At 35.9% G+C, this 27,041-nt stretch overlaps 1 protein-coding gene across 2 annotated transcripts in view; it reads right to left on the reverse strand.

Moving 5' to 3' along the window:
- Positions 1–27,041, reverse strand: part of Plxdc2 (plexin domain containing 2) — a 407,901-nt gene that overhangs the window by 66,425 nt on the left and 314,435 nt on the right. For both annotated transcript variants that reach the window (XM_033759775.1, XM_019205160.2), the window contains exons 8-9: positions 23,196–23,291; positions 22,869–22,950 (exon numbers count right to left, since the gene is read on the reverse strand). In XM_033759775.1, the coding sequence (XP_033615666.1) occupies positions 22,869–22,950; positions 23,196–23,291 (178 nt within the window). The remainder of the gene's footprint in view (positions 1–22,868; positions 22,951–23,195; positions 23,292–27,041) is intronic.

The raw sequence follows: 27,041 nt of genomic DNA on the forward strand, positions 1-27,041 counted from the left end.
TTGAGACTGACCTGGAACTCACTATGTAGCCCAGGCTGGTCTCGAACTCACAGAGATCCTCCTGCCTCAGGCTCCCGAGTGCTGGGATTACAGGTGTGCACCACCATGCCCGGCACGATTTTTTTCTTACATTAGAAATTCGAACTTTTTGCCAGTCTACTAAAATGAAAGATTTATATTCTCCCTTAATATTAATGCATAAGTATACATTTATATATAAGAATTGATATGAATGCATACTGATCTGATTGACAGGCATTTATTTACATTTGAAAATGTAAGATATTCAATTTTGAGGGGTTGTATTTCTTATGGGGCTCACAGTTTTACTTTGCAACCTTTTATTCCCTTCACTTGCTTTGCAAAGAGTCCACAGAATGACTTTTCCTATGAATTTTAGCCAGAGGATGTTAGGATTCCTTCATACACCATGGCATGAAAAAGCATAATTCAATCTGAGTAGAATGTGAAAAGAACCTGTCAACAACAACAGCAACAAAAAACATATCTATCGTTCTCTCCAGACACGATCCACTGAAGCTCTGCTATTTTATGCCTACTGTTCAACAAACTTAAAGAGTGGAATAAATGCCAGTGTGTGATTTGGCATCTTAACTTCGAGAATCCCCAGTTGGCTCAGACCATCCCTGCTTACTCAGAGAGATTGTGATGTGTGGTGTCTATTTAATTCCACATCAGTTACATGCCTCTTCCCCCCTTTCCTTTCAAGTCTGCTTAAATATTAAGGAATGCACTGTCCAGAGGAGTGACTGTATCAATTTTCTACCAAGAAAAAATTTGGGTGGGGATGTCATCTGAATACAAATGCTTGAAATGAACAGGTGATTTAAAAACTATAGTTCGTTTTCACTTCTTCTATTCCAGATGTACCCAAAGCCAGTGGAACATACAAACTTTTACCTCATATTATAATGATCCAGTAGCAAATCTTAAATTTGTGTGCCACTGATAGCTTTTCTAGAAAAATTGGCTGCTTAAATTGTTAAATTAATCCCAAGGTAAAGTACCGAAGTATTGCAGTTTCCTTGATTCATTAAACAATCTCTCAGTCGTACTGTGTGAAATTAAGTTCTACTGAAAATATGTGAGTCAATGAAGTCCTTCACTTATTTATTTACTCATAATTGATTCTCTGTTAATTTATCTGTAGTTTGACGGCGAGGACAGAAGGGACTGCAGGCCAACACTAGTACAACGTGAAAAGTCCAGAAATGTTTCGGATTTAAATTTCTTTAAAAATTGAGTAAAACTGGATTGTGACTTTAAGCATTTTTTATAACTCAGAAATCTAAATAACGTCCAATACAAGCATAAGCAAAAGTGTGCCGTGTGCATGTGCACAATGTAGGTTATTTTGAAAGTCACCTTCTTGTTATTTCTGAATTCTAAATACAGGGAAAAAAATCATCTTACTTGGGAACACTTTCCCGTCTCCCCGGAGATGTTGCTTTATTATTTGTGTGCTCGTCGTAACACCGTGACATTAAGCACGTCCTGATTCAGCATGTTGCTTCCCCAGAGTCTTTAACAATGATTCACAAAGAACCTCTCAGTAGCAAGATTCCCTGGGTTGCTGGTTGCGATCCTGCTCCTGGAGCTGAGTAAGATTCTCTGGCAGTTGGAGTTCGGCGATTTTCATTATCAACAAGCACCCCAGAAGATTCTTACCACACTGAAATCAGAAGACCACTGACTTCCTGTAGGCTGTGAGCAGACCCCAGCCCTCTCCAACTTTCTACCCGCATTCTTACGCTCCTTCCGTTCCAAGAACTCCCCTGAGCTCTTTCTCAGACCCTCCCCACCGCAGTACCAATTCCCAATTATTTATTTGTTTATTGGTATCAGGGATCGAACTCAGGACCTTGCGCTTGCAAGGCAGGCACAGTGCCACTGAACTAAATCCCCAGCCCCTCCAATTTCAGTTACTACACTGTAACTGGTTGCTTTGGAATTGATCTTAGAAGGTTTCTAAGGAACATGCTAAAAGTGAAGTGTTTTTGTTAGAATTTTTCTTGGGCACAAAACAGGTTTTGGATCCAGTTATTTTACGTTATTTTCCCCTCCTATTTAAAATTTTTATCATGACAGAATAATTTGTATATATTTCTGTGGTTCAGAGTGATCTTACAACTTATTTGCTCAATGTGTAACGATGAAATTAATCTAATCAATACATCTATCACCTCTGAGTTTTTGTTGCGAGGAAATTTAAAGTTTCTTTTCTTAGTAATTTGGAAACATAAAATACACTATTATAACTAGTCTCCATCCTGTGCAATAGAACATAGAAAAAAATTATCCCTCCTGTCTAATTGGAACTGTTACCCTTAAGTTAGTTCTCCTTTCTGTGCTGGTTTTGTCATCTGTAAAATGAAGTGGGAGGGATACCAGAAAGATTTTGTAAATGTTAGCTCTTTTTGAGAGCTTGGTCACGTCTCTGTAGTAGCTATGCAGCCAAGTCAATGACTGTAGAAAAATGAGTGAGATTTTCACAATAAATAAAAGATTCAGAAAATATTTTGGAATTTATTCTGTGCAGCATGTTAATGTGAAATGTTTTATAATATAAATTCCTTATCATCATATTTAGATTTATAGAATCTTATGAGAAAAAGATGTAGGCCGCTCTCACATAAGGGCCAGATCTGTATTTAACATTTATTTGGAGATAGAAATTATGGAGTTTTGTAAAGATTTCTCAATTATTAACATGAAAAACATCTGAGTGCCTAATTCCAATAGATTCTGTATGTTTTTATTTCCAAATTATTCTCTTCCACCTAATTCCAAAACAAATGGACAGAAAGCTATACTTCAAATTAATTCTACTCTTCACTCATTTTCAATGAGGTGCTGATTTTAAATCCCCCAAAGAATATGTTAAGTGAACCTCACTAAAAAATGCAGCCTGGAAAACACAGTATTCTCCTTGCTTGCAAAATCCATCATATTGAGAAATAAGAGTATAAATTAAATGCCCTCACATTTCTTCTCTCAGCTTTGTAGAAAATGTTTCAGAAATAGGACTGCTACTTTTCCAAGAGTAATACATTTGGATGAAGGAAACAGACTTTAGCCTATAGGCACAAGTGATAAACAAGGATTAAAAATGAAGCTCATGTCTTCCTGAACAAATGAACTTGCATTGTTTTGCCTGTAAGAGGAGCCATCTTTAAAAAAAAAAAAATCTCAGGAAGGAAATACTAGGATTGTGTCAGGAATTTTTTTCTCCATCAGGGATACACAAACTTGTTCCAAAAGGGATTAGATAGTAAATATTTTAGGCTTTGCAGGTTATAACTTTTGTTCCAACTAATTACCTTTTCCACTATTAATTTGAAAGCAGACACAGAAACATGTTATAAACAGATAGATGAAGCCATATTCCAGTAAAACTTTATTTGTAAAAACAGGAAGTGATTTGGCCCACCTTCTTTCTATAGTTAGTTGAAGTCTGTTCTAGATCACTATGTAAAATCCTCAAGATTCTGGGACAAACGCCTCATCAAGTGTATTATCAGAGTGTGTTATCTTAATGGAAAAATCAGTTGCATATTTAGAAATTTCCTGCCAGTTTCTAAAAGTGTCAAAAATGATCATCTAGCATCAAAGAAATGGAATGATGCTTTTAAGAAAGCAAAAGTATTTTGGATGAGATACTAAACGGTGATTTTAACTAATAGATTTTATCATAGTTAAAGAAAGTAGTATGTATTAAAGGTGCTATAAGATATTGAAACTGTTTTTTGAGAAACTGAAAATTCTTAATTTGAAAAATAGGTTTTAACATCTTAAATGATTGATTATATTCAACATTATTTTAAATAAGGATTAGTAAAATCATATCTCAACACACCTAACGTTTTCCAGGATTTTCATGCGTAAACCACTCATTGTATACAGCTCTGGGAATGAAGATGAACCTATGAAGAACTTATTATAGAGACAACATTGCAGGCTAAATGAGAAAACGATGCCTCCTTATACTATGTAATAATGATAAGCATACTTTGTTCTAATGTGTCTTCGATGAAATCACAAAGTAAAGCCCAAACCATTTACTTAGATTTCCAGAATCTCCAGTAACCCTAATATGTGTTTACAAAAATATAACAGGGATTTCTTTTTTTAGCCTTCCAATTCTGCTGTCATTTTAAAAATTCACATCTTATTCTTCTCTCCAAATGACAGGTTCAAAAATAGTCCGGTACTCTAGTCTTTCTGGGTAAAATTTCCCAAAAGGAAAATGAGTTCTGCAATTGGTTTTTCACACTAACATTCTTTCTTCTTAAGAATGGCACCTCCTCATAACCAGACTCCCTCTTCCCCACTCCTGGTTAAAAAGTGTGTAGGATAGGAAAAAAAAAAAAAATTCCAGGAGGGAGGGAAGCAACAAATATTTAGGCTTCTGTGGAAATAGGTCAATCATTTCAGAATCATTCTGATCAAAAGCCACTGATGATATGGAAAAAGGCACTCAATTGTGTACGTAACCAGGCTTTAAGTGAATGAAGAACACATAACAGGATATGAGAATATGCTTCCAAATTGTGATGCAAAAAAATAAATGACTGCAAAACTGGGCAATCCATTAATCTCAGATTATGGCCCAGCAGTAAGTAATACCCAGAGCTGTTAACTTCAGCATGCTGTAATCAAGGCAATGTAATTCTAGATGTTTAGGTATTTCAGTATTTGTTTTAAGCCTGTACACACAAAATATTTTAAAATACTACTGGGAAGGGGCAAGAGAATGAATCCTTTCCTCATTTGGAAAAAATTGAAAGCTATTTGACTAAAAATAAAAACATGAATTGACTTGCTCGCAGTATTATTTTACAGTACATTCCAACTTGAGTCTCTGTTTCCCATTAACTCTTAAATGCCACTAGTACCTACTGAAATATGTTGGTGAGGGGAACTTTAAATGGTGCAAGTTTGGCTATGTATTGAATGAAACAAACCTTTATTACAAGGTATTATACATCTTCGGGAACTTCACAAGTTTAAGACCCTTGCTGGTGCCTGTTTGTTTTTTAGCCAGCAGGGGCAGAAATAATGAAATTTGACTTCCTCTTTGACTTTCAATTTTGAGGTATTTCACTTGCATCCAAAGAGATGCGAATGCATTATTCATACAAAGGATGTGATTTTAGAAATTGCCAATTGTAACAAAAAATGGATGACTCTAATCTAGAGTCTCTGAAACTCCTTTGGAGTAAACCATAGTAAGAAACATATTTAATATTAAGTGCCTAGATATCAAAGTACAGCTTTGTGTATATACTGAAGCTAAATATTTGTCTCATTGTGAGTTTGACTTTTGTTTTTCTTTATTCCAAAGAGCCCCCCATGTGAAACACAGATGTATTTTCCATTCTACTCTATTTTTTTTTTAATGCTGGTTGTAACCCACTGAATTAACATGACCTTTCAAAACTGCAACCCTTACTTTGAAAAATACCATCTAATAAACAGCTTAAATGCTAACCATATTGATGTTTTAAATAGCAGTAACTGGTTTTATAACAATCATTTTAATAAAAATTTACAGAGCAGTATTAAAGCAAACAGATACATCCTAATGCTAAGATATTTATACCTATATATTAATCAAATATAACAACTTGCTTTTCCATAATTAATGTAAGAGTCTAGGCATTTTTATGTCCCTAAATATCTCTTAGAAAGCAACTGTTAATGACAGCTTATACCTCATAAAAGCGTATTCAGACTATATAGAGGGTGCCTGTGTCATTTTAATTGTTATAAAATACACACTACCACCCCAGTTATATTTAGATTTAAATATAAATTTAGATTTCATTTTTTTCTATTTTATTTCGGGAGACATTAAAAAATAATTTCTATGAACCACAGGTATTCAATATTTTGTTTGTCATGTGGGCTTTAATTCTAAAAGTGAATTTTTTCCTGGCCTACAGCGGTATATATTTTTACATAGTGACGTTTTGCAACTTTTTAAGATTTCTTTGTTTTTGATTTTTCTTTTGCTAAGAAAATCCTTCCCTGCTTTGGTATTAAATATTTACTGTCTTCTGTCTTTGTTAGTCCATTAATTCATCCTTAATGCATTTCTTTAAATGCTTTTAAATTTATTTTGTCATATGGTTGGAAGCAAGAACTAAATTTAAAACTACAGATTTCTTTAAAATAGATAACTAAGAGCCCGAGGATCATGTGTTGAACAGTGCCTAGGAATTTAAGTCTTCCATCACTGATTTTATCGTCAATATTTTTCTTGAGTATTCTCACTCATTCATTCTCCTCTGTGATTTTTATAATCACATTCTAATGTTCCAAATAATAATCCCATGCTTCATTGGCTAGAACTGATGTGGATATAATTGACATCTTAATACATCCTAGCTTTCCAGACTATTTTATTAATGCTTATTAAAGTAATAGTCTATGTGCCTCACCAAATTTTCATTTGTGTAGAGGAGCTCTACACATAATTAAGTTGTGACTATTTATCTATTTTTCCTATTATTCAGGAGGTTTTATAATTGCATTTTCTATTTTGTTATTGCTGATATAGAAAGCTGTTGATTTGTGTAGTTCTTTTGTAACTGGCTCCTTTATTCACAAATAATAGCTTTTGTTTCTCTATTCCTATAGTCATATCTCATTTTATATTTTTTACACTATGTAATAACTTATAGAATTATGTGACATGACAATGCTGATCACGTCCTTGCCTTATTCCCTATTTTAATGGCATATCTTTGGGGCTTCCATACTCAGTGTATTTTTATGTTATTGTAGAATAATATTTATCAGTGTGAACAAGCAGTATTCCTATATCTCTACCAACACTTTTACATAGGAAGCTGTACTGAATTCAATAAAATATTTTCCATCTATCAAGCCACCAAATGATCTTCAGGACATTTTTATTAATCACATTAATACATCTCTTTAATGTATATTTGTATTCACAGGACAAATTTATTATTTAACCACATTTTAATTATTTAACTCTTAGTTTGCTTTTTAACTAAGTGAATGCAAAATTTTATACTTATAAGTGATACAGGATATTCATGAATAATCTATAGCAAACATATCTAATGGGAAAAGCTGAATTTTATGGTTAGAAAAAAGACTTAAGGGGCACTCATTACTTCTAATAATCTCCAGTCAAGTTCAGAGCCCCTACCTTGTTGACAGAGAGCTTATTATCTAATAGAAATTTTATGTTTAGAGATATGAACACAAAGTTTTGGTTAAGAGTTATTATTTCAAAATCAACCTTGTTATTATGCTATTATGAATAAAATATTTCTTTGTTGATAGATCTTATCTTTAGAAATGAGCCAGTTCTGTCTGAAGATATGTTTTAACAGTTTGGCTTCTTATTTGTGATTGATTTTCAATTTCTTTTTTAGAAATATTGTATCTCTTCAAAGATAAATGATAATCAGGCCAAATTAGGGCTATTGAAGGAAGACTGATTTTACAATTAAGTAAGCAGCTATTCATGTTTCTCTAAATTATACTTGTATGCATGAAATACTTCATATTTTCGTTTTAGAAAGGGCTACACTTGTTAGTATGTTACCTGTAGGAATAAAATTAATCATTTTTATAGATATTAGCATGCATGATTATGAAGTGAGCCTTCCATTTATAAATCCTGCTATTGTCGCATGCTTTCTAGAGGTCCTGTGTGCAGGTAGCATGCAATGATGTGAAAACTTTAGGAGCAGAACACCTTGCATTACATTTAAAAAAAAAGGATTTTATTTGTGGACACTTGACTCCTTTTTCACATTCAGCCACTAAGAACAATGAAACTTCTAGCTTTGAATTAATAATTAACAACCTGATTAACAATTTTCAACATGCTACTGGGTATTTTCAGGTTAAAAATGTCTGCTTCATTTAATACGACCATCAGAAGAACAAGAGGAAAAGTGGAGGGTACGAACACTTGCTAGAACTCATAAAAGTTGACCTGAGATTTGCTCAACAGCTGTCAGCTATGTACTTCTCACTCCAATTGGGAATGTTCCTTGTGATTATCACAATTTGACTACTGCAAACAAAGAAAAATGGAGGCACCGGATTCAGTGCAAAGAGTACCAGCTTCCGAGTTGCACACATAAAAGTGGGGTCAGACTTTAGATGTGCTGTCTTTTGTGATCTCTGCGAGTGAATATCAGAAGTTCAGTTTTTGTAGGACGGAGATTGTAAAATCTCTTTGCTGGGGTTTGGCGAGAATTAACACATACTATAGATGAAGCACTGTTTTGGTGTTTGGAAGAGTAAGTGCTCAATAAATCCAAGTTATTTCGTAGTTTTGAACCTTTCCTATCACTTAACACTGGTCAAAAAGTGCCTGGGGGGGATACTGTAATCTAATCTATAAAGAAAAACTGACATACTATCCTCCAGGTCCTAAGACTTAGCTTCCTTCACCACAACATTCAAGATTATAAAACAGAGAGAACTTTTCACTGTTTGTGGAACGCATTCTTTGAGAATCCAAGTTTCTTTCCAGTACTCAACTTTGCTATCTTTGTTGAACAGAAGTGAGAGTTGAGTCTTCAAAGAGAGAAGAAAAAGAACAAAATTTCCTACCACGGTTGTGAGACACAGGACTAAACACTGAGTAAAAAAATAAACCACTGGAAGTTTCAGGATTTCATTTTTTAACGTCTTTTCATAAAAATTCCTGACTTCATATCAAGTTCTGCACTTAAACATCACCTCTCAATGCACAAAAATGAACAGAAAGAGCTATAACTTTTACTTTGCTGTCAGCCCAGAAAAGGAAATGTCAAGTCTTGCGGCTTTAGGCATAGTGTGCTGTATGAACTGCGATCCACGAAGTTTGACTTGTTCCTGTTTTGAACCATAAACACTTGGGAAAGGACTGTTCAGGAAAGGACAGACCATTACCATTGCTACCATCTCTCCAGGAAGAGTAACCGATACATGGCCCAGGAAATAAATGTCTTTGTTTCCTCCCAACTCCAGTCATTGGTTAGGAAACGAAGTGTTCCTAATTGTAGTTGTTTTGGGTTTTTGGAAATGATGTACACAAAGAAAAACTGGGTGGGGAGGAAGATTAGTGTTTTTTAAATCAGGAAAACATGCAGGAGTGACTGGCCCTTGAGTCCAGAATTCAGGGTGTAGTTTTTCAGAGGCCCCCAGTGGTTAAGGTAGAAATAGAAGTGGAGAGCTATACCCAAGACTGCACCTATGTACAGAATGCACCCAAGGCAATTTAACATTATATGTCATATATTTGGAATTCCACTTTTTAAAAATGTGTCTCCTGCTTAAGAAGTAGAAATTGAGAAACTATTTTACTAAATCAAGTGTACATTCTACCCTATTACAATCCAGGATTTTTATAGCTCATTAAATCTTTCAGACACATACTATTACTATTAGCTCATTTAGAATATAACATTGACAGACACTATGAGAAGCAACATTTTCTTTCTGTCCTTCGAAGATATAATAGGAGGCCGTATAAAGACAGATGATAGCAATGAAGTGAATTTTATAATCCCCAGTGGAACTCCAGAACTTTAAGCATTTTTGCTGAAAGACTGTTTTATACTGTACTTCCACAGTGCTGAAGACATATTATATTTGTGAGATAACCTTTCTGAGATTCAGGTTAAATTAAAACAGAATTTTACACATACATGGTAGTCCTATTAGATTACATTAAATATTCAAGATGGAAATTAGTAATTACTCTTTTTCAACAATTCATTATGATCAAAAGCACTATGTTTTTCTAAATTTAGAATTCATAGTGAGGGCAGTTTTATCCTCTAAACACTTCAGAATGATTATCTGAAATAGAAATAAATTTATTTTGGTGGAAAGACTTCTAAAACTTATAAAGCTGACTGGATTGTCCATTTGATTCCCTTATTTTGTAAAAACTTCATGCATAAGAATCTCGAATACATACATATAAACAACAATATAAATGTGACATGTATGTTCTAAGTGTATGTGTCTGTATTGCTAAGTTCAATTTGTCTCTTGAATTTCAGGCTGCAAAAGTTACTTAAAAAGTAAAGTGTTGGACAGGGGATTTAGCCCAGTGTTTCAGCCGTCTGCCTCACAAGCTCGAGGTCTGGAGTTTGATCCCCGGTAACAACAACAACAACAAATAATAATAATAATAATAATAATAATAATAATAAAGTATTACTGGGGCTAGGAATGTTGCTCATTGATAGAGCACTTGCTATAACACGTATGAAGTCCTAAGTTTGATTCTCAACTGCAACCTTCCTCAAAAAATGTGACAGCATATAAAAAGCCGGCTGCCATTTTGGTTCTTGGCAACGTTCTCTGCACTGGGAATCTGTGCACTCCCTTAGGTGAGAGGATTCCTGAGACCCCTCCAGGACCAGGTCCCCAGGCCCCTGTGATTACCAACAATGCATCCACAATCTAGTCTACCTAAGGGACCGTGGCTAGAACCAAACAGGATGTCCTGCTGTATTTCTGTGCTTTCTTCTGCATCGGATTTGTCAAGCACAGAAAGTATCAAATTACTAAGTGCTAATTCTATTAGAGCTTTACGCAGCTCATGTGTCCCAATGTTCTACGTCTTATTAAAGACAGCAAAAAAGAAGGATTTTAAGAATTTGGGTGGGAAGCAATTTTCTGCTTCAAGAAATACAATTAATGTCACCTTATGTTAACAGAAGCATTCGTGGCTATGTTGTTTTGCTTCAGACTTGTTTTTTAATGAAACCGACTTACTATTGCAGAGCATAATCCTTGAGTCAATGTAGAAAAGATATTTACAGGAAAGGCTATAAAAGCATATGCTGAATGCATAAAATGACCCGAATCTTCACATTTTCTCCCTCAGCTCACAGCACTCAACAACTTAACATCCTCAAAATAATTTTTACTGTTTGTCTGCAAGCCTTATTGTATTAGTTTGATGTAGTCCTTTATTTGCTTTTTTTACTATCCCCTTTAAGGAATGCTCCTTAAAATAATTCATTTATCCCGATATTACTGTTTATTCCACTGAACCTCTCAGAACCAGAGTTAAACTTTTCTCCAGAGTAATTTGTTGTAGGAAAGATTTTACTTTATTTCACTAATCAGCACGTTTGTTACCCATTCTCCATTTACTTGGCAAACTTCTCTGCAAAGGTCATGAAGGCAAATATCCCGAGCTCATGGGCCATATGCAAGCTATTGTAGGAACACCACCACGGGGCATGCCTGTTCTATCTTAGATTTCCCAGTCTGACTTTAATTCTGAATACTTCCGTGCACCGAAAACAAGACAATGGCAGGACTGGAGGGGAATTGGAATAGCAGAGTGGTGTTTGGTAGGGTGGCCAAATAATTTATGGGGCAAACAGCCCACTGCTGAGAAAGAAAGGAGGCACAGATGGGACCCCGGGTCCAACAGGCCAAAGAGAGGCCTGTCCCAGAAGACTGAGCAGGTGCATGTTTAGGAAAAAGGACCTGAACTTCATGCTTCCCAGATAACACGGTCTCTTCATCTGTCTGTCTGCCCTTGGTTTCAGTAAATCTTTGTAGTCAAGTTTTCTTATGTATCTGTCTCTTACTGTGTGTGCCTTCCCATTCATGCTGTGATTTTAGGTCATCCAGGTTTATATCTGCACAGTAACATTTCAAGTGTCTGAAGTATTTTGAGCCTATTCTTCTAAAACGTAGATTAGATCTACGGATGGAAAAGAGAGGAAAGGGCTGAAAAGAGAGTGAAAACCGTGTTATGTCCATGGGCAACTCCCCACAATGAATGCCATCACTATGTATTGCAAACATATAGCAATGAAAAATAAAAAAGATTTTCATGAAAACTATCTTGCCAGTCATATATATCGTGGGAGCTCAACCACAATGATAGTTAGAGCAACTTTTATGTGCATCTTTTACAGCAAGTCACTCAGAGAAGTTCTGAACAGAGGTTCCACTCAATAAGCTAATAACAATTATTTTCAAAGGTCAGGGAGGGCCTTCATTCCCATCCTTGGTGAATGCCTACCACTCAGGCTTGCTTCCTCAGCCTATGCTCATACTTAATAAAGCTATTTGCATTCAAATTTCAACCCTTGTGTTGATTTTTTTCATTTCTCCAAAGATCCAGCCCTCATCATTTCTTTAAGAAATTTTAAATCTTAGCTCCACCAAATACTAACTCTGTGACTTTGGGTCGTGTATGCTTTTGAATTCGCTGAATGCTTGTTTACTTGATTTATAAACAAGGGCTTCCAATATCTCTTCTTGTAATCGCAAAGAGTGAATGCAATAACAGAATTAACAAATGTTAGTGATAGGGAAAGAGTTCATGTGATGCTTGACACATAGTACGTACAGAATAAAAGGTAGTTATGTAATTATTGTGTTTCCAGCCATCTCTACCCTTTAAATAATCTGCTCATTCTTTCTTTCAAAGCTCTTAGGATACCTTAGCAGCAGCAGCAAGAAATTTGGGCAGTGATAAAATAAAATTATGTGTTAGTCAAGCGCAGAAAAGGATCAGATTAATTCTGATCAGGGCTGGGTCAATACTGAGGTCTTGTCTCATGGCCAGAACACATTATTTTAAGAATATAAAAATCCGTGTACTTTAGAGAGCCTATCATTAGAAATAGTTACAGTCAAGGTCATGATTCACAGAAGAAATAGTGCTCCCTTGTCTATGAACTGTCATTGAAGGAAAAAACTTAAGAGCAGAGGTGAAAGAAAAAGTGGTTTTCTAGGAAGAAGTAAAACGAGTGTCACTAATCCAGATTCTGCCAATCCCTTTGCTATAAAAACCCAGAAAAAATTACTGGAATGCTAGTCTTCCTTCAACCCTCAAATTTCAATTTTTATCTGGGTTATCTCTGTTTTTGTTTACCCTGATGATGTGTCTGGGTTGGTCAGGTTGCCCTATCATTACATGAAGGGATGCATTTCTATAACAGTACTACTAAGAAAACAACGGGATTATTGTATGCTTTATTTGGTTTCTTGTACTTTTCTGTGAATGACAGAATTCTTGAAATAATTTCATTTTTTTCCGAATTATCAGTAATTCTTTTTAATTGGTAGAACTGCACCTCTGACTCAGGACTTGACAGAAAATAAACTCTTTAGCACTGAAAAAAAATCATAAAACTACTATATAACTAGTGGCATGATTCTATCAAGAATGAAACGCTCATGTTTTAACTTCTGGAGGATAGATTTTTACGGAAGGTGAAGACTAAAAATTATTTCAATGGCATTTTAATAGCTTTTATATAAATATTAAACAGTTGAATTGAGTATGAACATGTATTTTGAATGCCTTTTGGTAGTTTAACACTAGATTCCCAGTAAGATTAAATCATACGCTACTTTTATTGAATCTTTTCTTTACCATCACTTCAGCCTTGTTAATAGAAGATGATCCATCTAAGGTTCTTTTAATATTTCATACCAACGTTAGTCTTTTTTAATTTTTAACCTTGGCCAATAGTAAACTTGACTTTTTATTTTTAAAATTTTATTTCCTTGACTTTTAGGGATTATACTTTTTTCCCATATTGACTTGTCACCTACTGTTTTTAAGATAACCAAATGGAATTTTATTCTTGGGCAATTAACCTTTACTTACTTCAGGGCAGCTCATTATTTTATTAGTGAAAGCAAACTGAGGGAATGGAATTTATAAATCAGCACTAAAATGTTCCAGTTTTAGGTTCTCTATGTATGCGTGTGAGATTAAACTTGTTGCAGCCTAGCTTCCTAAACTATAGCTGTAGAAAATACAACTACCACAGTTGATTAAAACATTAAGAAAAACTTTAGAATCACTTGAATCATCTTGAAAAAGCTGTTATAAACATATATGATACTAAATAATTCTACAGATCTTATCTCTACTTTGACGTAGCATGTTGAGAAGGAGCACAAACACAGCATTAATTGATGGGGAAAAAAATAAAAGAATGCTTTAGCATTTCAGGTGGGACTTGGTTTCCAAAGACTTGGCTCAATATTGAGGCCATGCTCTCACATGAAATAAATAGGACACACACGTGTAAATACCAAATAGTTTCTCTGGTTTGAGAAACTGAAAATGTGTAAATAAGGACTAAAAGGTATAACAGATAATGTGAAATAGGAAGAAAAGGGGCAAAGGGGGAGGGGAAAAGAAAGAAGGGAATGGACTTAATATGAGAAAGAAAAATTGGAAACAAAGTCTTTGTAGATAGGGAAGGGTAGAGAGGTTGAAGGGAGGGCAGGGGAATGGGGGAAAAAATAAGAACCAAGATGGATTATGTACAGGTGCAAATTTCCAATGAGGAATGTCATTATATCGTATACCTTAAATATACCAATAAAATTAATTAAAAAAAAAACAGACTTGGCTCAAGCATCCTTGAGTTTGGAAAAAGGAAAAGTAATTTTTATTCTGTATTCATATCCCACTTTAGAGACTGGCAGATGTGCCAGTGGCCAAAAAGAGAGAGACCTAACTGTGAAATAGATTTCAGACCGAAACACATATACACAGTTTAATACCATTTTCTCTTGAGAATGAAAATAACTGGACGTATTGTATATCCAAAAGGTCAGTCACTTAAATCTTGTCTTTCTAGAGGAAAGAGATAGCCTATACATTCAGCATCGATACTAAAAGTTAACTTTTCAGAGACATAAACTTTGTGTCATTGATAAACACATTCAGATTTCACATTTCAAACTTGCCATTCAATTTATCCACTGAAAATAGTCACATTTTTTGGCTATCAGAGTGTTACTACTCAGCAATAAGCAAATAGAGGTGATTTCATCCATCTGGGAGGAAAATCAACATACTGGAACTTGGATTAATAAAAGTTTGTCACACTCTTGCATCAGAAATTAGATGCCTTGGTAAGCAGAGCCTTAGCCTCTTCCAATCCATTAAAAGAAGCCTAAGCCTATACCGAATTTTGGATCAAGGCTCCTTGATTCCTAGATTTTGCCTGCTTATTAGGTACAGACTTCACAACCAATCATGAAAGCCAGTAGGTTTCTTTATGCAAATCCTTTTCAATGTATCGTCAGTCTACAAGTATGAGCTCAGACCGTGTATCAAAAGCATTGGTCCAAGATACAGAAAGTGCAATGGAACGAGCCCAAAGATATCTCTTCCTACAGATGCAATGTCCTTTATAAATTGCCCTCTTGGCCATGTATTCCAGCACTATCTGTCTTGCCATACAATTGTGGCTTCCTGGCTCTCCTTTTAATCTTAAAGTCTTGGACTAAATTACACCTCGTAGCTAAATTACGTAGTCATCCCCACACGGGTGACAATAGAGTCGCTCCCACTTAAGGGCTAGATTCTGCAGTGAGTCAACAATGAGAAATCATGCAGTTAAAGTATGCTTAGAATTCCCTTAGTGTAGCTCCCAGGAGCCCACACAGTGCCTCTTAATAAGCCCTGCTCCTCCTATCATGTCACAACAAACTGTGGGTCTTTGACTGACCTTAGACAAAGCTGTTGGTTTACTTTTAGAACTTTATGGTATGAAAAAATACCACTGCTTTAAGAACGGTGGGGATTTAGCTCAGGGTTCAGCCGTCTGCCTTGCAAGCACAAGGACTAGAGTTCGATCCCTGGTACCAAAAAAAAAAGATGAAAGCCACACTCAATAGTGCAAATGGGCCCACATAGAAGAATCAGAATAAAGGAGAAGGGGTATTCACATCTCCCTGGTACTCTTTTTGCTTTTGTTTTTGTTTTTGGGACAGGGGATCAAACTCAGGTTCTTGTGCATGCCAGGCAGAACCACTGAGCTAAATCCACAGCCTCCCTGGTATTCTTATTCAGAGCCATAAGCTTACTGGCTGGTGAAAGGTTACATCAGCATCACAGTTTAAGTTTAAATTTTCCCAAGTTTAGGGATTTTAATTTCTGTAAGCTAACTGAGCCTGTGATATAAGCACATTCATAAATTAGCTGTGCCTTTGTGAAAAGATTTTCTTTCACCTTTAATTAATTTGGATTGACAATACATTTCACATTCTTAATGAACCACTGGTCAGTATTTCTGATTTTAAAGCTTTCAAAGTTGTTGAAATATATATGATTCTTTCTGTTCTTTTAGTTACGGCCAAAGAGTATAATTTATTTAGTGAAAAATAATAATCACTGCCAGACAAATCAGGGGAAACGCAATAGAATTAGAAAGTCTAAAAAACAGAGATGTTGTTTAAAAAAATCAACTTTCCATCATCTTGCATTTCTTATAAAATATATGTCGTATTGTTAGTCTGTAAAAAATGCAGTATGTCTTTGGTCATTCATAGAAATGTGTGTATTGTATTGATAACTTGAATAGATGGAAACATTGAATATATTTATTCCCAGATTTTAACCAGCACAAAGTTTTTAACTTTAACTGAGAAAATATACAGTTCAAGCAACACTTTTACGGCGAGATACCACAGGCCAGACTTCGCAAGAATAATGGCGAATGTGGACATTTTCTGCCATTTGCCAGCTTCTTCCTAGGCCAATCTGGCTGACAATAACGAGGCCCATACATAGAAATTGGGGTCCTTGGGAAAGCTGAAATCTCGGGTCTCGGTTATCGGCGTAACTCAGTCCGACTTTATGTTTTGGATCCTATCAGAGAGGCCTTCAAGGAACTCACGCTCCCTTTTACTCCTTTGCTGGTTTCTCCCTCCCTCCCCTCGAGGTGGCAACAAATTCAAATTATCCAAGAGTTTACATGAAAAGCTACACATACCATTTTCCCACGGACATTTTTGCTAGTCTCTCCTACGTCTTTTCAGAGGAATTCTTTGTCTATAAAGGCGTGCATGTTCACGAATACTCTTTTAACATAATTTCATGTCAAGGAAAATTAGCATCATCCCTCATTACGCTGTGTCACAGAGCTAGTGTCTAGAAACCCGGGTTGTTTTCAATTTATACTCTCCTCACAGCTGATTTCATCAGTCCCATGAATTTAAACTCCATCTATATAATCACTGTCCAGTCTGAACCTCTAACCATAACCTCGGCCTGCAGTTTTGGGTTTACATATCCCTACCCTTCAACATTTCCACCTGAAGACTGACAAGCACCTGCGACTTCAATTGTCCCAAGCCAAACTATTTCTCTTCAATTCTAGTCTGTTTCTTATGCCACCTCACCCATCTCAAGAAAACCAGGACCACCACCCATCAAGATGCTTTAAAAAACATCCAAGAAGTATCCTTTCCTTTAACTTTCCCCTCTACTCTATTAGTAAGTCATCTGTCTCCTATCTCTCATGATCCCCATGGTTATCACCCACGCCCAAGCTGCTAGCCCTGCTCCTAGGGTGTATACTACGCTCCCTGCCATACCTACTTTTCATTGTGACCTGCCTCCTCCGGTCAAACAAATCCATTCTAAAAACACAGTAAAACCAAATCACTCTTAGTGCTTAAATTCTACAATTTAAAGCTTTCCGGAAGTCTGAAATGCTTCCAGGTTTATAAAGCCAATGGTGTTCCAGGCACTTTTCCATCTTTCTAGCCACATATGATACCATTCTCTCTCCATGCCCCAGTTCAAACGGTGTCCATCTCAGTGGGGTTCTTTTCTTTCCTCATCAGATCAAGCTTGGATCACCACAGGGCTGTTGCACTTGCCACTTCCTTTAAAATGCTCTTTGCTTTCTCTTTGGTGCAGCTAGCTCCCTGTGATTCAAATCCATTTCACTGTTACTTCCTTCTAGACATCCTTTCCAGCCACCTAGTCCCTGTCAACCACCAGTTCTTTCCAATTCAGCAGATCCCTCCTATCTGACTTTTTGTTTGTTTGCTTAATTCATAATTTACTTATTTTCAGGCTAAGCTAAATTCCAAGCTCCACGAAAGCTGTTCCCGGGTCAAGTCAGGGCCTGGTATGCGGCAGGTATCTGATACATTGTTAAGTGAGCAAATACTTTACCAACCAAAGTATATTTTTAATTTTAAAAATTCACTTTTGGATGATGATGGCTGTAATGGTTAAGGCGGAGCGTTGCCTTGACTGGATTTGGGAGCCACTGAGGTACTGAGGGATTACAGTACTGTGTGTCTGGGTGGGTCACGGAGTGTGATCTCGGGCTTTACATCTGGTCCCTCACTCCTCTAGCACTGTTCCCACGCTCCGCTTCCTGGGCAGCAGGAACGAGCAGCTCTCCTGTGCTACACCGTCTCGTGATATTTCTGCTCTGAAGCCATCTCACTGTGGACTGAATCCCCTTAAAATATGAGGCACGTTAAACCTTCCTTGCTGTATGTTGTGGATGTCAGGTACTGTCTGCAGAAGTGGAAAAGCGTATATATTGGCCGATCAAACCAAGGACTCTTCAAAATGACAAGTTTCCTTAAGAACTGTAACATCAAAGAATACTGGTTACTCTGAGCAATTTTGCTTATTTGGCTAACACTGCTCCATTTATTTTCTTTACTGTAGCTCTCATAACTACTAATTTTATTATGTATTTTTGGCTTAAAATCTATCTCCCCATACTACACATGTAAGTCCCTTTAGGTGAATGATTTTGTCTCTTTATTTACTTCTGAATGCACAGCCTTGAATAGTAATCTGAACAGACAATCAAAATGAGTTGTTGAAAGAATGAAGACAAGACAGAACTGAAAGTGATTCAAGCCCTCTCAATTTATAAGGAGGAAATAAATATATATTCTCACCTAGAAAACTTGGACAAAATGTTTTAAGTAAGTGCTTTTGACCATTTGATTATAGATTTCATTAGATATTTCCGTAACTCCAGTTCCCTGAGATTTGAGCAAGCATTTTGCAAACATTTTGCCTTTGGTTTTGTTGCTATTGTTGTTACTTTGCTGCTTGTTTTCCGTTTTGTTCTTATTATTTATTATTTATTTTCTCGAGGCAGGCTCTCCTTGGGTAGCTCAGGCTGTCCTCAGACTCACCACAATCCTCCTGCCTCAGCCTCCCTAATGCTTGGATTATAGGTGTGCACCACCATGCCTGGCATTTTGCTTAGATTTTGATCCCTAAAAAATAAGAATTAAAGGAAATAAACAAACCAATTAAAATTATCTTATCTTTTCAGAGCAAGCCCATCTTGAGAGTTCAGTAATTACCAGCAACTGATTATCATTCAGGGATAAATGAGCACATAAGAGAAAGTAAGAATGGTGGGAGAAAAAAACAGAGGGGCAATTTTTGTGCTGCTTAGGAAAAGACTTCTCTTGTTTTGTCTATTTTTTTTCATAAAAGTGATAAAGTCTAGGGAAATAAAGCACAGTTTATATTATCAGAAGTCAAGGAGAAATTAATAAAATGCAATAGGGAAATTAAGTTGAACAAAAGTGCAATGAGCCATAGTTAAACCAATTAATTAAAGAGATTTTGATATGTATATAACGGGGCTACTGAAGAATTAAAAATAAAAAATAAATCCAAGACTTTAAATCAGTGTTAGGTATTCAACAAAACATCAAACGATGATGCACAGAAAACTTGTACTTTTTAAAGAACTTTCTATGATGAATTCCTTTCATTTTCCTATGAATCATCACCTTTCTCTTCTCTGTTAATCATAAAGAATCTGCTTTCTCAATACTATGCAGAAACCTTAGGAATACTGTGATTCTCTTCTACATTCTTCTTATGCCAATCTCCAAACTATGTAACTTGTTTGCAACATTAACTATGAAAAGATTTATTTTTTTATAGTTTGTCTGCTACATTCCGGAAATCAATGAAGATTCCATTCTTTAGTGTACTAGCAACCTAGTAAGTCTGAAGTACAAAAGGTGAGCTATCAAGACCAAAACCCGGGACTCACCCTGATCTAAGTCGAATTCTAAGCTTATTTCAGAGGCCTGAAATCCTGTACAAATAACTTAGCTCTAATCAACCTCAGTTTTCTCACAGAAAAATTGCTGTTAAATGTAAAGTTCTAGAATTCCTTGGTGCAATATCTGGCTGAGAAATTCCTTAACTTAATGAATGAATTCCTTAACTTGTGAACGTTTTAATTTCTAAAATTGTTTATTTGAAAGTTCCTGCATGTATTTCCACCAAATATATATATTAGAAAAAATGGCTAGTTGCAGAAAAGGTTTCTCGATGAATCTACAAAACCTTCATTTACTAGAACATTTTTTCATGAAGAATTATCACAGTGGGTGTCTTAGTTACTTTTCTTGTCGCTGAGACAAAAATATATGACATCCAAAGTTAAAGGAGGAAAGGTTTGTTTGAGCTCACAGTCTGTAGAGGTTTCAGCTTATTGTGAGCTGGCTCCAAGGCAGGGCAGCACAGGAGAGGGACATAGCACAGAAGAGACAGTCCGTGGCAGGGCAGGCAGAAAACAGCAGCAGTAAGCAGCAGTGAAGCAGCCTCTCTTTCCCTTTTATCCCACCCAGGTTAACAAGGCTTTCGGGTGGTACCACCAACACCCAGGGTGGGACTTCCCATTATCTACACCCAGAACTATGCTAAACCAATTTAGATATCACACAACCTTAATCTCAGTATCCATCCACCTCCAGAAAGCCCCACCTATGAGTGTATGAGACTCTGGGGTACATCTAGATATAACCCATAATAGTGGAACTCTGGCTAGGGGGTTTAAGCGGTGCTGTTTTTTTTCTGGAATTTCGTGTCTTTATCAGGGAAAGTTGCTCATCCTGGGAACCCTTCAACCTCAGACAAATGTAATTAAAATTCCTTCTGTTTGGAACTTAATCATGATTTCACCATCCCCCATTTTTCTGCAGTACTAGATGCATGTTTAGCCCATGGAGATATAATGATAAATCATTCATGGTCTCTGTCTTTAACAAACCTAGAGTCTCTGAAAGGAGACAAATAAACCAGCATCCGCAAGCCCTCTGCTAAATATTAGAGATGGAGGTTTTCCAGGCATGGCAGCACTGAATGTGACCTTGAGGTAGGTTTGAACAAGGGTAATCAGGGTCTTCCACTTCAGTGTTTTGGACAATTTTCATTTCAGAGCTCGATATTCCTTAAATTCAAACATTAAAACACCATCTCTTTAGATTTCTCTTTGCCATATCTAATCAGATTTTAGATAACCTCTAACACTCATGTAGTCTTTATGAAATCTTAGCAAAATATAAATCTAAACTATCAACCTCTAGTTTTATAACAGTTCTTCCCACTCTGGATATAGCACTAAGTTGAAATCTACTTTGAAAAATGCTAAGTTGTCTGCTTGCTTTTTCATTATTTGAAAAATCATTTGCCAAAGGAAACTACTGGAACATGTTAAATTGAAAACAAAACTGAGGTTACCATAAATAATTTTGTTCTAGCCGCAATATTGTAGTGGTTGCCCTAAAGTTAGCAAGTTAAAAATATTTCCCAGGGCTGTGAATATAGCTCAGTTGGAAAACAGATTACTTAGCATGCATGAGGCCCAGGGTTCAATCCCTAAAACCACGAGAAAATGTTTTGCCTAAGGCTTGTTATCAAATAATTGGCATTTTATGTCTTAGCCTTCAGTAACTTTTGATGTATTCCTGAACACACCTTTAGCAGTCAGCTGCTGCAGCCAGTAGAGAATAACACCATGGCTATCCATGGAAGCACACGCATGGTTAAAATTTCAGTATTCAGTTTTCCTCCTAGAGAAGGAAGCTGACTGTTCATAGACTGAACGATCTAGTCGTGGAAGATGGGAAGGGGACTTATTTCAAGACAGACTGTGACTCGACAGGGGACACGGATCCCATTAACATTGGTTACTCTCATATTCTGAACACCTGGGATATAACTGACGTACAAAATAGTTGAACAATTAACATAATACATTTACAAGCCTTCATTTTGTATTTCAAACAAACAAGACCAAAACAATCTTAGGATCTACTTGAGTCATTCCCAAATACTCTAAGGCTGTATGCTTTCCTTTTCAGGGACCAAGAACGTAGTGGCATACGTGCTTCCTCCTGTGTCTTAGCTGAGTTTACATTGATTTCTGTGAGTGTTTGGTAGGACTGTGCTGGATGCCGCTATGGGGACTGGCAACCTACTCTCGCACATCTTTTTTTTGTTTTGCTTTTTTTTTTGAGATAGGGTCTCACTATGTAATTGAGACTGACCTGGAACTCACTATGTAGTCCAGGCTGGTCTCGAACTCACAGCAATCCTCCTGCCTCAGCCTCCCGGGTGCTGGGATGACAGGCGTGCACCACCACGCCTGACTTCTCGCACATCTTTAACTAGACACTGAACAACTGCCTTTTTTACTTATGAAAATCAGTGAGCCTTCTGACACTGAAAATTATGCAGCTTATGTTTCTCATAGCCTAGAGAATGAGATCAAAATCACATGGTGTATTTATGTAAAGGTCAAATAGCGTCAACCTTCCATAAGTGCGATGATCCTGACTAATAACCTTAGGTGTTATATAGGCATTCACTAAGCATGTGGAAGAGATTATTACAGTCTATCCCTGCTGTTCAAAAGATACCACATTCCAAGTTTTCTCTACAGTATAGACCCAAATCATCAATTTAGATTTAGCAACGGTAGCCTATAGCACACATGGAAAGCCCCGTTGAGAATTGCTAATGTATGACAGATAAAGATCTTATTGAATATGAGGATTCTTAGTCATTTTGAGCACTCAGATAATGATCTTATTGAATCTGAGGGTTCCTGGTCATTTTGAGCACTCAAAGAAATACAAAAATTCTATTTCTGAGCATTTTTTATCATTGTGGCCATGAGACAGTGTTAATGTACAGATAATCTACATGCTTGGCATACATTTAAAATCTGAGGCAGTGTATTTTTGCGAATTTTAAACTTGCTTTATTATTATTTTACCTTTGAAGTTTACTACACCAACTGCAGTTGAAGCCAATCTGAGAGGAGACACAGGGGCCACAACTGTTGAACTGGAGACATGCTAGGAAACAGGACAGAGCAGAATCATCAGCACTAATTAACAGCATGGGGGAGAAAAAACCACTCAACCAAAACAAAATCACCATACATCTCTATACACACACCCAGTCAAAATACTCATGCATGCCAAACACAATTATAATTACACACTTACCACAATAATCATCCACATAATTATGGAACAGATCAGATCACCAAACTTTCAAGTCGTATTTCCTACTTAACTATGTGCATATATTAACTTACTAGGTAATGGGGTCATCTCCACAGCTGAAATGTTGGTAATTTTTGACATCTGTAGCTCTACTCGGTGGTACTCATAAATTGTTCTTCTTCGAACATCTACGAAAACAAAAGTAAAAGGAAATTAACTTCCAACAGTTTCCTGTTTAACAAACAGCAGCATTTTGATATCAAAATTTCCCCAAAATGAAGCTAAAGTTTCAAGAAATAAACAGTAATTAAAAGTTTTCACAGTCTAACATTGTCAGAATAATAATGGGATTACTTTGAAGGGTCAGAATAAAATTCTTTAATAATGCAAAAAAACGGGGTCAGTTATTTTATGCAGCATATTAACTACAATTAATCGCACTGTATAACCCTCTACATTGGAAGAGAACAGGTTTTAGGTGGTCTCAGCACAAAGGCAAACAAAGTAAAAATGATATCCAGGTGATTAAGTGGATTGTGTTAATCGCAGTATACACACATCAAATCATTGTGACATGTATCTCACAAATACATAATCTTCACTTGACAGCTATATCTCAGTAAAGCTAGGGGAAGGATAGAACTTTAAATCATTTTAGAATCAGTGTTTCTGTGTATTAATATATCTAAAGAAGGCCAATAATTAGCATTTATATTACATAAAGTAATTTACAATAATTCATTAGCAAATCTATCAAAGTCCCTGAGAAAAAGCCTAGGTGGATTACTTGATAAGAACTTTAATAGCTAGAAATCAGATAAATATGAGCAAGTGTATTGTAAAAATAAAACAAAACAAATCTATTTAAAGTCCCCATTTTAACCCTTCCTAATGAGTGTGTGTGGGTTTGGTGAATGTAAACAGAAAGATAGTGTTATCATCATTTTATTTCTCTCTTGGAATTCTTGCAATATAGTGTTGCATTTTCCAAATAATATGCCTATCAAAAATTGTTTGAGGGACTGACTCTAAGTTATTTAAAGATATCACCACGTCCAGTTTTATTTTGGAGGAAATTTAATTTGCATTGGTCAAAGGACCTTTTGTCTAAACAGCATGCATTCCTCACATATTGCTTTCCAAGTATTTTGCTAAATCATTCAGTTCTCAGAAGCAACACTTTGTCCGAAGATCACCAGGGCTGGAGCTCAGGAGACTTCCTGCTAAAGTTTGGACATAGTCCACATGGTCTTTAATACATTAGTATTCTTTTCATTTCATGTCACACGTTGAAAAAAACCTCAACTAATAACAGAGGCTGGGAGACGTCTGGGAGCTAATTATTGACCATGCATATGGATTGAGAGAGACAGGGGCAATTTTTCTATGCCAGCTCAATTACCTGCTGAACTCCTCCAACTACTGGAAGGAGATGATTTAACAAAACCAAATTAATGAGAATAATTTTTGTTTGATAACCTGCCAATCAATGGCAGCTTCCAAATAGTCATTTCTGTGGTATTTGAGACAGCCCTGTCAAAAACAAGTCATCAGCAAGTTTTTTACTCATTGGTCCCTGCCAAGGCTAAAAAGCTTTCATTTGATTCCAGAAATGTATTTAGTTTAAGTGTCTTCTTCTTTAAAAAAAAAAAAAGCTGAAATAATGTTAAACAAATGTTGAGACTGGGTGGTGGCAATTCAAATTTAACTAGTCTATTCCAACTTCACAAAAACCAAGATTAACTTAACAGCGAGAGGCTTCTCAGTCACTGCAGATCTGCTACTATCATCATGGTTCCAGGGTCTGCTCCAGAGACTTACGTGAAAGTTGTAAAATGTACATTTTAAAATGCACATTTGCAAGGTCATTAAATCTATCACGTTCATTAAATCTCATGTAATTAAATATATTTTCTTCTGAGAGAAAAGGAAATTTTGACTTCATTAAAGGAAATTTGGTGAAATGCAGTAAGCTTTCCCTCATGTTAACCTCAAATGTTTATATGTACACAAAAATCAGTGCTAAATGATTCAGATCTTTGGCACTCATGCAAGGAGGAAAATCCTACACTAGATTTACAAAAAACAAGACTCCCTCTGGAAAAATTCAACTGGAAATATTAACATGCAGGCACGTTTATAAATGTATGAAAGCTGTAGTAGTTAAAAATAGAAATATTCTCAGTATAGCAGGAAAGTGTAAATCAAAACAAATATATGTTATATATCAGGGAAACATAAATTTGAAGGCAACTATGAAGGAAAAAGACACGGAAAATTTAACATTTGAGGTCATAATTTAAAGACAGGATATTTTAAAATAAAAGCTACATAGACAAATTCAGCCCAGAATACTGCTGAGAGCTGTCCCGGCGAGGTTCCTGTGTCTCTTGGAGTAAGGAAACCACAGTGGAGATTTGTAAAGATAAGCTTTTCATTCACTGTTTTAAGAAAGCAATAGTACATTAAGCTGGGCTTCCTTTCCTTCATCCAATTTATCCTATCCTATCAGATGTACAATAAATATACACTGAATGACTGAACGTATAAATGCTGTGAATTTAACAATAAATTAAAGTTCTTTCTGTGACTTTAGGATTTTATATTAGAAATAGCAATTCAAGCTTTATTATACAGATTGAAAGCCAGCCCTGGGTTGGTAAAGAATTGTTTTTCAAGAGTGTGATAACAGATGAAAGTCAATGAGTGAAGGGATGAACGAATTAATTTAGTTAAAGGAAACAGCTTAGTTACAAATTCCTGGAGGAAGCTGTTCCTGTCCAAAGAAACTCTAAGAAAATAGAAACATTCTCAAATATTTCAAAATTGATAATGAGTGATGTCTAATGATCAGAACACCTGAGATTTTTCACTTTGTTTTAAAAGTCAAACCAGGGTCAACCAAATAGCATGTAATAGAAATGTATGAATTAGAACAATAAAATTTCATTTACACTGTCCTTTTTAATTAGAAGTTATTTTATAAATGAAAACTTGATTTCTACTTATTTCTTCTTTTGCGAAGCTGTTCGCGAGCTAATGCACACATGAGAACCTGAGCAACGAATGAAATGGAGCTGTAAAGGAAGCAAAGCTATCTTGGATAGAATGAATAATTTTGAAGGGCTTTCTATTTTCAGGAAAGCTGAGGTAAGACAACACAATTTACTGAAGATTTATGGACTGAGCCAGTCTTAAATGAATGAAGAGACTGATAACCATGATAATAATGAAGAAGGTACAGTTCCTCTGAAAAGGGTTTAACATAGATTCTACGGAATATAGCCAGACAACCAGGTGCAGTGATGCATACCTATAATCCCAGCAGCCTGGGAAGCTGAGGCAGGAGGATTATAATTTAGCAGAACCCTGCCCCAAAATATATTTTTAAAAAATTAAGAAAAGGGCTAAGGATGTAACTCCATGTTGAAGACAATTCCCAGTACCACAAAAAAGTGGGTTTGGCTGCGGGGGGGTATAACTCAGTGTGGTTCTGACTTTAATCTCTGGAAATTAAAAAAAAAATAGTACATAAAACATCATTGATTGGTTATAATTACCACAGTATTTTTTTTTATCACATTTTGACTTTACTTTTTATTATAGTTGGTGAGTAATTACAGTGAATGTGTCCTACCACCAAATCAAAGTTAGAATATTTTTCCTATGAAGAAAACCAATTATAATTATTGTAAATGAAAATTTATTATTTCAAAAATACAATCAAAGGCCGGGGATTTAGCTCAGTGGTGCCGCCACCTGCCTAGCAAGTGCAAGGTCGTGAGTGTGATCCCCGGTACCAAAAAAAAAAAAAAAAAAGTACACTCAAGAACTTACTATTTAAACAAATCTAGCATCTTAATGCCCTTTAAAAGGCAGAGAAAAGGCGGAGAAATAAAAACAATGTCTATGTAAATATGACACTTGGCATGTAGCAT

The sequence above is a fragment of the Fukomys damarensis genome, unplaced genomic scaffold (genome assembly GCF_012274545.1).
Source record: "Fukomys damarensis isolate Sample0158 unplaced genomic scaffold, DMR_v1.0_HiC HiC_scaffold_37, whole genome shotgun sequence".
Classification (NCBI taxonomy): Eukaryota; Metazoa; Chordata; class Mammalia; order Rodentia; family Bathyergidae; genus Fukomys; species Fukomys damarensis.